Genomic DNA, 15,808 nt, shown 5'->3' with positions numbered 1-15,808 from the left:
GCTCTGTGGGTAATTGCTACTCTCTGGATTGCACCTCATGACACCCCCTGGCATGGTGCATGGCTTGAATCTGTGACACTTGGGACAAATGTTGGGTGCCACGACTTAGAACAAGAAGGGGTGCAACTTTGGATGGGCGAGGGTTTGTCTCCAACATACAGAATCAGGTTCCCAGTAGGGAGAATGTTGGCAGAGTCGAGATTGTTCGTTTTCAAATGCCACTGTCCTGCTGTAGAGATAGAAAATGCATTTGTCAACCCCTCCCCCACTCCAACTATATGAATGCCGGTTACCTGACAGGTCCAAGTCACCTCCATTCCCCACCAGTATCTCTGCTGTAGCGCTTAAAGAAGAAACTTCGGATACACTAGTTGGGAATTGTGAAACAGGACAAGAGAGAGAACACAGATTGTCCGGGGATACAGATGTCTAACCACCATTGGGGAACTGGGAGGAGCTCTGAAAAAGGGTCCTGTACCCTTGAAGGGGGAGAAAGAGCCAACCTTTCTGCCTGGCCTGCAAAGCACAGCACAGGGCTTGGACAAGCTAGACTATGCCTTCCTCACATCAAGGAGTGCTTGGGCTTGCTGGGTGATACCCTTCTCACCACTGGACTGCCTGCAGAGGCGTTCCAGGGGTAAATGGTGCCCGGAGACAAATTGTCTCCAGGACGCCCCCCCAGCCTCTGCCCCCCACCCTTGATGCCCCCAGGCTCCACCCCCACTGCCCTCGACCCTGCCCACGTCACCATGGACATGGGCAAGGTCTAGGGTGCCCACCTCCCCCCCGACTCGCCCTGCTGGCTGGGCTCCCAGCCGGCAGCCTGCAGTCTCTTCTGACCTCCCCTCCAGGCAGGCCAGAAGAGACTGCAGTCCCAGCCTTGGAGACCTTCTTTTATAAGCACTGAGGCCGGGGGGGTGGGGCTTGGGGATCAGGAAGGGGTTGAGGCACGCGAAACGGGTTGGGGCATGCGAAAACGAGGAGACAGCAGGACTTCCTGGTCACGTGGGGGGCTGATTTTGCTCCCCTCACGTGACCAGAAGAGTGGCGCCCGGGGACAAGGGGTACCCCTTTTCCCTAGGTAGATACGCCACTGACTGCCTGGCCAGGGGGACTGCAGGCTGTCGGCCCACCAGAAAAAGCCCTGGTGGCCCCAAGGGTTAGGGTTAGGGTTAGGCCGCAAGAGACATCTTCTGGCATTCTTAAGAAAATACAACGTAAGCGGACATCGTGTGCTATATCTCTGCCTGTTTCTAGGCAGAGGACTGGGTAGGTCTATATAGCCTGAAACATCCTGAATAGTAATAGAAAGTTGTATTCAGTTAGGTTTGTCAACTCTGGTTTGGGAAATACCTGGACATTTTGCGGAGTGAAGCCTTTGCGGGTGTGGCTTAGGGAGGGGAAGGACCTCAACACGTTACAACGCCATACCCTTTATTCTCCAAGTCTGCCATTTTCTCCAAAGGAACTGATCTTTGTAGTCTGGAGATCAGCTGTAATACGAGGAGATCACCAGGCCCTGCCTTAAGGTTGACAACGACGTATTCAGTGGCTTTCAGGAACTGCAAATACACGTCATGAGGCTGGGAAATAAAGAAGTGCTCTTGATGGAATGGTGGAAGGTGTAAAGACAAGGATGGGGGGCAAGAATCCTATTCCCCTTCATGGTATTTATCCGTGTTCCTCTGTCCCCCCCCCCCTTCCTCTTCTTGTTGGTGTGGGGCCTAGCTGGTTCGCGACAATGCAGATTTGCGTTGTGAGCTTCCTAAACTGGAGAAACGTCTTCGGGCTACGGCTGAGAGAGTTAAGGCCCTGGAGGGTGCACTGAAAGAAGCAAAGGAAGGGGCTATGAAAGACAAACGCCGCTACCAGCAGGAAGTGGACCGAATCAAGGAGGCAGTGCGCTACAAGAACAGTGGGAAGCGCAACCACTCTGCACAAATTGGTAAGTAGTCATGCTGGATGTGGAAATTATGAGCAGCACAGAGGAACCCCAAATCAGGGTTCCCAACCTTTCTGAGCCTGTAGGCATGTTTGGAATTCTGACACAGCTTAGTGGGCACAGCTACAAACTGGCTGCCACAGGAGATGTAGTGAACTACTGTGAAGAGGTTGTTCCATTACAGTATCAGGCAGATTCACACTAGCCTGACAAGGACCTTTGATCTCCGGATAGGAAACCAAAGGGCTTTGAATAAATTACACAAAGGAAGCTAGGAGGCCCTAACAGTTGTACATCAAAGAAGTTGATTTACAAGGGGGACAGGAAACGGAGTTTACCTGAGAACAAGGGAGGGAACAAAGGGGAATTCTGATCCAGGCCGGGCAGGAGAAAGCACCTCCTGAGCCCAGGTCTGAAACAAAACCTGCCTGGAGTGTTGCTATTAGCTGAGAAATCAATATGTTAGAACATTTTCTTATTTTGTGTTTTTCAATTATATAGCATGAGACATCCTGAATAGTAATAGAAAGTTATGCCCTAGCTACACGTGGGGGGCGTAAATAAAATCTTTGAAAACTCAGCCGTTTCTGAGTATCTGGAAGAAAGAACCCAGGATTTATAAGACAGGCGTGGATCCCCTCACAGTGGTCTTGTGACATGGTGGCAGAGGTGGGATCACCACAGCTACTGTGGTGGCAGCTACTGCCAAAACAACATTTTTTAAATCTGCGCATTCAATCAGAAGCCTTACCTGGTAAAAGCCCCACCCACTTCCTAAAAATCCTTGGTAAGCACCAGAAAAGGTGTTGATGGGTACCACGGTGCTGACGGATACTACATTGGGTACCCCTTAGCTAAATTCTGTGTTTGTGCGGCAGAAGGCTGTGAACTTCTGAATCTGTTCACACATCTCATTTATTTCTGTGCAAGGAAGTAATTTTTTGTGTAGATATAAGTGAGCATTTATACAGCTGTAAACCTAGTATAGTGTGTTCCCTCCAATGGAAAAAAAAATAATTTAAAACAAAAATACTGTTCCCAGTACAAGCAGTTCCAAAAAGTCTAAATTACTAATTGGAAAAGGCAGGGAGCATTAGACTACACATCGTATTAAAATGTATAGAACCACTAAAAATCACATCCTATTTAGGCATGATGTACACTTTAAAAACATTTCAAAATGTACAAAATGTGTGTGAAAATGATCAGATGTAAGCAGATAAATATGAGCTCTGTGACGCAGAGTGGTAAGCTGCAGTACTGCAGTCAAAATTCAGCTCGCAACCTGAATTCGATCCCAACGGAAGTCTGTTTCAGGTAGTCGGCTCAAGGCCAACCCAGCCTTTCATCCGTCCAAGGTCAGTAAAATTACCCAGCTTGCTGGGGGAAAAGTGCAGACCATTAGGGAAGGAAATGGCAAACCACCCCATAAACAAAGTCTGCTCTGTCTCAGGTAAAGATGGTAGTATGGTCAGTTGAGGTGCAGCAAGAAAATTGTATGTTTCTGCATTAGAATACAGTCCCGAACAAATATGAGAATTTTTTATTTGTATATTCCGCCTCTGTCAAAACTATTATTTTGTGCATTAGTGAACATGGTACTTTGATACAACAGCATTTATAATTCATTGAATTACTATCATCAAACTTTCAAATGGATGGGGGCGGGGCAGAGCTAGGTAGGCACTACAACTCAGGTGGAGCATTCTACAACAAAGAAGGTCCGGCATGTTGAGTTCTGCGGTGGAGGAATATACAATCTACTAACATCCTTTTGTTAGACAGAGTATAGTAAATGTCATGATATGATAGCACCCTATGGATGAGTAATGACCCAGTGCTTGCACAGGGGACAACCTTTATCTTTAAGCAGATAAATAACACCCTTGCATTTATATAATAGGAAAATTTACAACCACCATCATACTTCAAGGGATACTGAACAATCCTCATTTAGCTGTCAGAAATGTGGGAAGGGAAGGGTTCTTGAAGGTTATAAGAGATAATGTATGTGAGTTGTTATTTATCTCAGAAAGGTGTCCTCTATGGCCCCTTCTGCATGGGGCAATAAACACGGGTTAAGGGTGGGATAAAACCCGTGTTGGGGGGGGATTTTGCATGGATCCAACTCCTAACACAAGTCCGCTCTGCACCCCACCCCCACCCCACCCCCCAGGGTTTTCAAGAATTGCACTATCTGCAATTCTTTTGTTTTAACGTGGTTTGCAGCTGCGGCTGAGTGAACGGCTGCCCCAGGAAGTGCGTTACTTGGCCGCACTTCCCTTTTTTTTCCAGTCCCCACCTCTCTGCTGCGTAGCTATGGAGGGACACAGGGACGGCAGCATGGCTGTGGAGGTCCCTGCCTGCCAGGCTTCGTAGCTATGCAGTGGAGGGAGGTGAGTGAAAAAAGCGCCTCAGTGCAAAAGTGCGTGCCCCGACCAACCAGCTCACTGACCATGGGGCGCCCAGCCATGCAAACAGCCCGGGGCTACAACGGGTTCATTTATCTCGCTTGCAATCTACTTTACATTTGCTGTGTAGAAAGGGCCCAAAAGAGGATTATTGCTTTGGAACTTTAAAAGATGCCGTGTTCTTACATTTAGTCGAAATCAGGATTATTTAAAACATTTTTAGCTATCTAAAATACGGTAGGTTGTTGTCATCAGTTGGGCTATATGACGTGGTGAGGGGTCATGGCTCAATGGTAGAATTTCCGGTTGGCATGCAGGAGGCATATCTGCCAGAGGGACATGGAGGGTCCCCCACACCTCTCCTGCAAAGAGGCGTCCCCACCTGGCTCCCCCCACTCTGCCAGCTGGGCCGCTGCCTTCCTCCTCCGTTGGCTGAAGGAGCAGACCAGCTGGACCGGGAGTCTGCTGCGGGTCCTCCGGGTGCCCCTCAGCCCATCCCACCAGGCTGCCCGGGACTGCTGCCTTCCTCCTCTGCCAGCTGAAGAAGCAGCCGGGCTGGGAGCTTGCTGCGGGCCCACCGGGTGCCCCTTGACCCAGCCCTGCCAGGCTACACAGGCTTCTGACCCTCATTCCCACCCCCCAGGCTTGACAGGGCAGCGGAATAGGGCTAGCCATTGGAGCACGCTGGCTGCTGTACGTTTGGTGCAGGGGTGGGGGGCATTTGAACAGGTGTTGCTGTTACCCACAGCCAGGGGTAACTAGAAAGTGATTTCAGAGTGATTTCAGCTTTGGCAGCAGTGAGTGGATGCAGAGGCAGGCTGCCTTCAGAGTTCTTTATTGTGAATTCAAGCTCTTTCCAGGCCCAGTACAGAACGAAACACAGCCCTTTTTATACAGTTTTTCACCCAATCAGAGGAGGAAGGGGGCAGTCCCCTGCCACATAATACAGACAATTTAAAACAAAGAGGAGGAAGACAGTCTTTTGTTTTTGCTGATGGGATTAAGTCCCAGAAGAAAAGGCTGCCAATGGGTCTTGAGATTCTAGAAGTGGAAACTTCAATAGTCCAATGGGTCTTGAGATCCTAGAAGTGAAAATTCAAATAGTCCAATGGGAAGTAGGGTGATGTCCTTCAAACAGCCAAGGCACTCCTTGTAAGTCCAAAAAGGTATTTTGTTGAGGTTGACAAACTTATCAGATTGTAAGAAGGAGTTGTCCTTACTTTGCATTTTCTGATCTACTTCCTTGTTACCTAGCTAAAATAAAACTACTAAAATCCTAAGAGGCTTCTTCTATTAATACAATAAAGTAAGAAGAATATTTCTAATCCATTTCTCTTCTTGTCTATCACTTAAAGTAACTCTATAGAATCCCTTAACCTTATAACAAAGAACCTCCAATACAGTACAAGCCCATATAAACATATAAGCAAGAGAATCCTAAATTAACAGTAACAAAACCTTAAAACAACTGGAGAACCTAGCTAAAGTATAATCCTAAACATTTGGCAAATAATAAATCCAACACTGAGGGGCTTACATTAAACCTTAAAAGGGAAAAAGGCAAGAAGGAAACCATGTGAAATATCAGCACATTTGTATATACATGTTCTTTCCAGGACTTGTGGGGGCTTTTGGACAACACTGGTCTCTTTGCTCTGATCCTTAGCCAGTGTAGTTCAGTGGCAGGCTCAGGAAAATATTTTTCCTATTTTCCTGCTGGTAACATTGCCCCAGCTTCCATTTTCTCCCAGTACGCGTCTGCTCAGTGGAGAGCTTATACCGTTTTGAATAAATGCATTTTGTCACACCCCATGCCATTGGTGTCTCTCTGCAGCCAAGCCGGTGCGGCCAGGACACTACCCAGCTTCATCTCCCACCAACCCCTATGGTGCCCGCAACCCCGAATGCATCAGCTACACCAACAGCCTCTTCCAGAACTATCAGAATGTCTACCTGCAGAATGCTGGCAGCTCCGCACCTGACAGCTAGTAAGTATCTTTTGCCTCCAGATACATTCAGAAGGGTTACTCCGGATAGATTAGCCAGTATCAGCAAAATAAAACGGGAGTCTAATTCGTTCAAGCGCAGGTTTTATTAGGCTGATTTTGCAATGGCATTTCCGTGATTACTGTGAATGCTTCTGCAAAAGAGCCTCCCCGTGCTGGGTTTCCTCCCCGCCCCCCCATAGCCATTTCATCCCCTACACGAGGATTGTTTTGTTTTGTTTTGAATTAGTGATTGACATATTACAACGGTACAGGTAGATACGAGTCCTGTAGCGCGTTCAGTGTAAATTGTGAACACAGATAAGCATTTGTTTCTGGAATCCTGTGATCTCTTCTAGTGGCTGCTGGACAGACTCCTCTGCCTGTAGGGTTCAATTTTGAAGAAAGCCTAGCAGAACTCAAACATCAGAGCCAGCATGGTTTAGTGGTTGAGAGCAGGTGCACTCTAATGTGGAGAACCGGGTTTGATTCCCCACTCTGCTGCTTGAGCTGTGAAGGCTTATCTGGGGAACTAACACATGCCAGCTGGGTGATCTTGGGCTAGTCACAGTTCTTTGGAGCTCTCTCAGCCCCACCCACCTCACAGGGAGTTTGCTGGGGGGGAGGGAAAGGAGATTGTAAGCCCCTTTGAGTCTCCTTACAGGAGAGAAAGGGGGGATATAAATCCAAACTCTTCTTCTTGTTCCACCTGGTTCTCCTATGGCCCAAATGACAGTGACCCACCAACCTCCAATTTTTATGGTTACTGCTTTCATGTTTTTCTGCCCTCCCCAGCTTCACCAATCCCTCTTCCAGCAGTGGAAGCAGCAATTCCAGTGCCCCCCTGACCTCCTACCAGAAGCTCAATGTGGACAACGGTAAGCGGGCTGGGAGAGAGAGGAGATATATTGGCAGTGATGAGGAAGGAGGGCATTTCAGGAAGTTTGTTCAAGATTCACTCACCTCAGTTCTGGCTTTGCTGCCAGTTCTATCTGATGGCTGTCTGAGATCACTGTAGTTCCAACCAAACCAGAATTGGGGCTAAATCCCATGCGAGGCTAGGATCCATGTTCTGACCCCCGTTATGTATTGATCTGCAAAAACAGAGACGGGGGGGGGGGGGTGTGTGGTGGTGGTGGTGGTGGTGGTGCTGATGTGAATTTGAGGCCATGATGCTGATGAAAAGTTGAAAACAACATACACCAAGTCTATGCGGTTGGGCCTCCTATTCAATATAACACTAATGTGACGTTTTGCGAGCTTGAGAGTATTCCAAAAAGGACGCTGCCCATGATAATTATAAACAGACAGGCATAATTTGTTCTGGGCCAGCACCAATTGTTGCGGGCCTATTCTTGACCCCTCTTGGATGGTGGTCAGATTTCTACCTTGTGCAGCTTGTTTCATTGTCCGCTGTTGATTTATGTTGCAGGGGAGAAGATATTCTTGTCCTGTCTCTTTATTTGGGCTCCCATTTATTGTTTGACTATTGAGGAAGCTGTTAATCTGGTCCAATTTAATGCTGATGTTTTTAAGTTCCTTGTAAATGCTTTCCACTGTCATTGCAGTGAGTTTGGTGAAAACAAACAATTCTGGGTTATTATAACCATCTTTATTGGCATCCTTGCTGATCAGTGATGTATTTGCCTCAGCCAAGTTCCCAGCAATAAAATTGGATCCTGCAGATGTTTCTCTATCAATATCTGTTGCTTGAGAAAAGTTCTCCTGGTCAGGGGGCTCCACTAATGCAAGTGGTGAAAAACGGTTGGTAACAGGAACTGTAAACTCAAGTTGTAATGTCTCTTGTTTCTCTAAAGAGTCTTTTGGAGCAAAATAATCCATAATTTTGAGTTGTTTGGAAACAGGCGGAGACCCAGACTCCTCTGTATCATGTTGTCTTTTTTTTGTAGCCATCTGGACCTCTGTATCACCAATCAGGTGCCCTCAGTAATATATCTAACTCTTTGGGGCTTTTTAGTGTATCTCCAACCCCATTATATTCGAGAGTATAACAGGCACATTAGAGCTTCTGATATTGTAAGTCACAGGAATCACAGAGGTCTCAGAACTGAAAGGACATCATTTCCTAACCGACAGAGTTTTAAGGGAGACCTCCAATAATCAGGATTGAGTTAATTGTCAAATAAATTGTCTCCTCTAAGCAACCAGCACGTCTCTTTGTATAAAAGTTTTAGTGCCTGCAGAAGCCGTTTGCAAAGTAAACACTCAGTCTACCATCTTTCCAAGGTCAGTTTGTACCTTATTATCTGCAGTCCTTTCAAAGCAGTAAGGAAAAAAAAACAATGAAGAAGACGCCTGATAGAAGAGCTGCCCGGTTCTTCTTTTGATCATTAAAAATTATCCCATTCAGTTGAAAAGAAGGACCTACATAATATGGCGTGCTTATAGTAATAAAAGCTTATCTTATATCAAAGAAGACTTATCTTAAAAAATACAATTAAAAGGAGCTTGGCAGCGGGCGTCTTTTCCACTCGGTGACCGGAACCGGAACCGGAAGGAGGTCATTTAGTTGATCCAGCCCTAAAAATCTTTAAAACTAAAGTTATATCTATGTTACTGTATGCTACAGAGATTTGGGGATGGAATGTCCAAGTCCTACATAAAATAGAAACTATTCAAAACTCCTTCCTTAAACGAATTCTCCTACTCCCTAAAGGAACGCCAGCAGCCCTCCTTAGGGCAGAACTCGGTTTGCCTTCTATTAAAGCTCGAGCTGAATTGGCAATTTTGAAATACGTTAAAAAGAGTTCACTAAAACCGACTTCGTTTGGGAATCAAAGTCTGCAGATATTACTAAAGGCCTCAAAATTACATAATACCTCCCTAAATAATATATTGCTCAGTTATTCTGTTCCAGATCATTTATTCTCTTCACCAATTTTAAATCACGACCTTCGGGATTGGATATTCAAAGGAGATAACTGTATGGACAGAGATATAATTTTACATTCCAAGTTTGCTCCCTGGTATAGTCACCTTAAAGGATCATCATAGAGCCTCCTATCTTGCTGGCATTACTCAGTTTAAGATAAGGAAGGCTATGACAGCATTACGATTTCAAACAATGCCAACAAATTATTTAGAAGGCAGATATGCCAAAATACCAGTTGAACAGCGAATTTGTATCTGCAAACAGGAAGTAGAGGATTTACCTCATTATGTTCTGAACTGCCCCCTGTACGCAGAGCCTAGGGCTAAGTTTCTGAATAGTTTCATATCCCTGTCCCAGGTATATTATGAGTCAGACAAATTATACCTTCTCCTTGCGGATTTGGATCCCTATATATCCTATAGGGTTGGCCTATTCGCCTTGGCAGCTACAAAGATTCGCTCCAACAACGTAATAAAGTAAATGATCAAACCTAAATTGGTATAAGTTAGGTGGGAATACAATCTAGACATACTGTAGGGGGGAAAGTGAAAGACTTAGTGTTCACATGATGGATTTTTAGTGAATTTTTTTTCTTTTTCTTACCTGTTGGAATAACAAGTTGGCTCAGAAGTTTTAATGTAATAATATTGTAATATTGTAATGGCCTATGGCTTTCAATAAAATTGATTGATTGATTGATTGAAAAGTTGAAAACAGATGCCCTCCCTCAGCTGTTTTAAGTCCAGTTTTTAATTTTGTTCTGTGCTGCCAAATCGCAGCCAGCTGACGGTGACCCTGTAGGTTTTTGACACAAGAGGTGTTCAGAGGTTATTTTGACACAAGAGGTGTTCTGCACAGGCTGGAGAAGGAGGCTCACATGTACTTGACTCCAGTGGAGCCCCGGGACCGTTCACACACGCTTGTGTGAGTGGGCTCACAGCTGCCAGGGACCACGGATGCGCCTTCACACGGAGGCGCATTCGTGACTCCCTTCCCCGCCTCCTCCTGCCTCATCCCTGCACTTCGTAGGCAGGCAGGGCCGACCGCTTGGGCCATGGGATGGCCCCTTTTACCCTGGTGGCTTTCTGAATGGGAGTCGGGGAGGGGGTTATGCGAGAATCGCTCCTTGAGTGATTCGTCTGTTCACAATGACCAACAGCCATGGCTGTTCAGTCGGACATGGCTGTGCTCCATTTGTAAAACAAAATAATCGCTCATTGAGCGATTCTCATATAACCCGCTCCGAGGCTGCTAGCGTGGGTTGGGGGGGGGAGTTTAGAGTTGTTTTCAGGGCTGCAAAGTTCCCCCCCCAAACGTTGTTTATACCGCCCCCAACCTGGCTTTATTGGCCAGTGCGGAAGGGGCCATAGTTTGCCATTGCCTGTCTCTGCGTAGCAAGCCTGGTATTCCTTTGGTTGTTTCACATCCAAGTTCTAAGAATGACCGACCCTCAGAAGCGTACCAGGGGCAAATGGCGCCCGGAGACAACTAGTCTCCAGGACGCCCCCCAGGCTCTGCCCCACCACCCTAGCTCCACCCCTGATGCCCCCAGGCTCCACCCCCACTGCCCTCAACCCTGCCCATGTCACCATGGACATGGGCAAGGTCTAGGATGCCCACCTCCCCCCCAGACTCCCCCTGCTGGCTGGGTTCCCAGCCGGCAGCCTGAAGTCTCTTCTGAAGAGAGGGGGGAGTCCAGGGTGGGGTCGAGGCACGTGAAAACAATGAGACAGCAGGACTTCCTGGTCACGTGGGGGGCTGATCTTGCGCCCCCCACGTGACCAGAAGAGTGGCGCCCGGGGACAAGGGGTATCCCTTGTCCCTAGGCAGATACGCCACTGCCGACCCTGCTTAGCTTTCAAGATTCCATGAGATCAGGCCAGCCAGGGCTATCTGGGTCAAGGCACAGTACTCCAGGCAGAAGGGGGAAAAGACATGTTTTTGCAATGTGCCCCTGTTTTTCTACCTGAAGGTAATACAAAAATAAAAAAGCAAGCAAACCAACAAAAAAGCCCTAGCCCTGACAAGCCAAACAAACCAAAATGAACACTGCAAGGGCAAAGGACTAAACCAAGATGTAGTTTACTCCCGAATCATTTACATACCACTTAAAATACAAACATAATAAATGGATGACCACAAGAAGATATTAAACTGCACTCAATGTCTGAAACAAGCGGTCATTTTTTTATAACAGAGAGCTGGCCGTTTTAGCTTACTGTAGCAAAACAAAACAGAAGTCCGGTGGCATCCTAAAAATGAGCATTCATGACTCAGAGCTCACGTCTTCAGATGCAGTGGCTTTTATATGATTAATTCTTCTCAATATTCTGAGCAGCAGAATCTAATTCAGCAATTGTGAAGGCAAGACCATCCCAAGGACATTCTATTAAGGATGCAGAGTCTTTTTTGGAATGCCTCTTCATCCCCATCTCAACCTCCAAACGAACCAGACAGCCTGAATTTGGGATGTTTTGCCTGTTTTACCTCACATGGCTTAAAGATATTTGGGAAGGTTGCACTTTCAATCAGAGAAATATGTCACTGTTCTTCTGACACAAGACCCAAAGCAGCTTACATTAAAAAACAAAAAAACAAAAGAAAGATATAACTTCACTTCAGAGCTGGTCTAGTCTGGAAACAAGGAGACAGGCCCACTCAGCGCCACAGGTTGAGAGGCAACGGCAAAGAGTCGTTTGGCTTTTACCAAAAGGTTCACACCTCTGGTAACATCCGGACTTTTTAATGACTAGAAGAAGAAAGGAGACAAACAACCTCCATCTTCTACAGTTGATAGCCATGTTCTCCCAACCCTGATCATGGTAACAAAGAGACACCCCTCATCTAGTGTCACAGCCTCACCACATATCTGGCTCTCCCGTCAGCTGCTTTTTTTGCAGCTCAAATAAATAGTGGGGGCTCTGAAATGCATTGCATGTGGTTTGAGCTTTGCAGGGGCCTCCTTTCATCTCCTTTTTCTCCTCAGAAAAAACACAGAGGAGAGGCAAGATGCTAATTAAGATTAATCCCTGAAGCAAGATTCAGTCTGTTTCAATAAAAATCTTCTGAGGAGGAAAGTTTCCTTACAAAGAAAGCTCTCTGTGATAACCCTTTTCTATAAGGCTGTTTCTTGCTGTACAACCTTCTAGAAAATTGATCTTTATATTAAAAAAGCTTTCATTCTAAGGAAAGGATATTTGAATCCACTGTCTCTGAGGGAAACGTTTTACTGAAATGTGATGTTTTAGCGCTTTTTCAGGAATAAATGTTAATTGGTATCGCCTTAAGGGTCTCTTTCTCTGTGTTTTTCATATTCTGGTATGGCCCCTCCACCTTCTTGTCACTGTTTCTTCCCCAACACCACAGTCTCCAAGCTTATTCTAACTACCCTGTCACCATGTCCTTGACAAAAACCTCTTTGGTCAACATCATCACCAGTGGTCCCCAGTCTTGTTAAGCTTGGAGATTTTGAGGAGAGTGGATGCCACCATAAAATGGGTGCTGTGGGGGCTGTCAAGTCATAAAATGGTTGTGATGGGGGCTGGCACCATTCACAAAATGTTGGTGGGTACCAAGCAACTAGGTAGGGAAGCACCAGTTTTTGAAACTGATGCTTCCTGAAATCTGTTGAAGCCACTCCTCCAATGGCATGCAGGAAAACTGGAATTGGTGCAGTACTTTGAGGAAGAAGGAAGTGGGTGCCAAGAAACACATTGGCAGGGGCCATGGCACGTATGAGTTCTCTGTCAGGGACGACTGCCATAAACTGCCCTGTTGTTTCTTTCTGTATAATAAGGATGCCCTTAGTTGTCCTTCATTTAAATAGCTTCACGTTCTCACTGTAGAAATCAGAGGTACATTTCCATCTCACAAGAAAACTACGGATGGGAGAGATGGGGATCCCCGCTCCCCGCCAAAAATAGACTGAGGGATATTTCTGTGTCTCAGACGGCGGATACACTGGCACAACACACAAAATACAGCCCCGTGGTTCAGAACTGTCCAGAAGGCATCATGCATCGCCCATTTGCAAACAGCTGTCTCCATTATAGGAAGACTTGTAATTGTGAACAGAGTGGCAGTAGCTCACCCTAGACCTCAACACTGTATTCTGGGCACTGTTCATTCAGAATGCATGAATGCAATGTTTATCTGCTTGGGACTGAAAGTAGTCCTTCTCTGGATTCTAATCTTTCTTTCTTTCTTTCTTTTTTATTTAAATTTTCCATGCTGTTCACCTGGACTGGTGCACAGGAAATGCCACAGACATCAATGACAACAGGTGAGAGGTCCCAGAAAGAGACTCAGTGGGTATTCTTAACAGAAAGGAAAATTGTCTCCCTGATCATTCAGGTTGGGGGCTGGCTAGATCCAGGAAAGCTTACCTCAGATTGGCAGAGGTGGGAAAAAACACTGGGCCGAGGGGAGACAATCTGAGCCCCCCCCCCCCCCCCCGCCCCCAAATTCATCAACTGCTCATCTCCTGCAGAAGTGACCTGCCCTGCAGCATTGAAGCTGAGGAACAAGCCAAGCTCTTCCCGCTGCACCAGGAGACGGCAGCCAGCTAATAACAACAGTGCCACCCACTGCCCACGGGGCCTCAACACACCATCAGGTACAGCCCTCTCCTCAGATCTCCTCAACTTAACAAGTCTGCTGTGTCTCCAACATGGCCTGTTTCCTTTATCTGGGAATCTGTCCTGCCCATCTCTCAACTCACGATGCTTCTTTCTCAAAAGTGATGCCAGATAGGAAGTCGCCATGTATTTTAGGGAGCATAGACTTCTCCCAAGCTGCATAGAATCTTAGGCATGTTTATGGGTGGTACAAAGTCTGACAAATCGGGCTGTTACCTTTTTATCCTCCTTTTATGCCAGCACGATTGATTGTATAGCAATCTCCCCCAACCTATTGGCCCATGTGATTATAGGGAATGCAGGTATTATCTGCTGCCAGTTTCAGGGGACCAACTGAAAGATGACGTCCTCCATCGTTCACTGCTTGGGAGCTCCAAAGGGGCTTCTGGCTGACCACTGCTAAACAATGTACATAATGACAATGTGAATGTACACTGGAGCAGGTGATTGATTACAAAACACCAGGGTTCTGTTCCATCCCCACAACCTGGCTAAGTCACAGCCTGCTTTCCCAGGACCATTCCTACCTGCTCTTTTCCTCTCTTCTTTTTTTCTCTCCTCTTCAGTTTCTAATCGGGATGGAAGCCTCAGCTCTGCATGCCGCAGCCCTGGCTTCCCACGGCCTCAGCTACAAAACGGGCCCTGTTTGCGTGTCCTGCTTTCTCCGTGTCCTGTATATTTATCCAGCTGCTGCTTCTCTCTTTCACTGTTTTCACTGTTAATCACTTAACTAGGCAATGTTATATTCACTTTCCCCCTTTGGAGAACCCCTCCCATGCTCCCAAGTCAGGGAACCTGGAGCCCCCTTCTCTCCTGCCTCCGTCGCCTTAAGCAGGTACCACAAGGGCCGGTTGCCGTTGAAGCCAGATGCAGAAAGTCCCTGTGGCGGGAATAGGTTTCCTGAAGGGATCCAAGGCCCCACCTTCATTTTGCTGTATTGACCCTAGCCTCGTATCCAGCAACCCTTCCACGTCAACGGGAGCCTTACTGTGCCTTTAGAGAGCTGAGACCCTCCATGTTACAAGTGAGAAAGAACAGTTGCTCCTCGGTGGTGTTTAATCGCTGATTGTGGTGTCGGTTAACAGTGGGCCTTTCCCCACTCCCTTCCATCCCCCCTATGCCGCGCGCCCAGGCGTCCCCACGACCCCGCGCTCTGTGCGGGGTCGTCAAAAGGCGCCGTTCGGAAGAGCGCCTGGGATGCCGCGCGCTAAGGGGGCGCAACAGCGGCAGCGTCGGGGCGGCTGCGCTGTGGCCGCCCCTGCCGTGGGGAGGGAGGAGGAACCCCGCGCTACTCTCCTCAAGTAGCGCGGGGCTTACTGTAAGTGGGGAAAGGCCCTATGCCCCCTTAAAAGAGTTCCAAAACTAGTTCATATCCCTCCCAAGAGCATGCATGTGGGTAGAGGTTCTCACAACCAGGTTCCCCTCACGGAACCCACCATGGGGCTCAAGTCTCAGGCCTCATTAGGTTTAAACCACGCCCCCTACCTTCAGGCTAGGGTCACTGCAGCATTTTAAGGGGTGGCTAGATATTCGGTGTTCTGCCAAAGGGAATTCCCTTGGGTCCAAGCTCCGCTTTGGTCAGTATAAAAACCTGTCGAGTTGTTTTGCTCAAGGGAGGTTTCATTGACCAGTCTAAAGAGGGGAGCGTGAGAAGACCACGAACCACAAGGGGTAGAGGAGAATGTCAACTCCCCTGTGACCTTGCAACTGAGTGTGGAGAGCACAGGGACTCCATTTCGTTCTGGAAGGGGGAAGACAGAGGTGTTCAGGGTATGTATTGTGGGGGAATAGATGCTCGCATCATCCCGAGCGGTTTGGCTCTCAGATCTCTCACATATCCTGACCAACCAGATCCCCTGCCTATCCAGAAGGGCGGGCAAGGGTCTGAGGCAGGGGTGTCCAATTCTGGTGTCCCAAGTGTTCATGGACTACAATTCCCA

The 15,808-nt window shown here is 47.3% G+C and overlaps 1 protein-coding gene across 1 annotated transcript in view; it reads left to right on the top strand.

Moving 5' to 3' along the window:
• Positions 1–14,949, top strand: part of KIF5A (kinesin family member 5A) — a 93,410-nt gene extending 78,461 nt beyond the window's left edge. Inside the window, 6 exon segments of the mRNA XM_048488667.1 lie at positions 1,729–1,945; positions 6,188–6,341; positions 7,134–7,216; positions 13,486–13,513; positions 13,721–13,846; positions 14,435–14,949. Of these exon segments, the coding sequence (XP_048344624.1) occupies positions 1,729–1,945; positions 6,188–6,341; positions 7,134–7,216; positions 13,486–13,513; positions 13,721–13,799 (561 nt within the window). The 3' untranslated portion in view covers positions 13,800–13,846; positions 14,435–14,949.
• The last annotated feature ends 859 nt before the right edge of the window (positions 14,950–15,808 follow it).

The sequence above is a fragment of the Sphaerodactylus townsendi genome, linkage group LG03, assembly GCF_021028975.2.
Source record: "Sphaerodactylus townsendi isolate TG3544 linkage group LG03, MPM_Stown_v2.3, whole genome shotgun sequence".
Classification (NCBI taxonomy): Eukaryota; Metazoa; Chordata; class Lepidosauria; order Squamata; family Sphaerodactylidae; genus Sphaerodactylus; species Sphaerodactylus townsendi.
The sequence above is the reverse complement of the archived record's forward strand: the minus strand, read 5'-3'. Positions and strand labels throughout refer to the sequence as shown.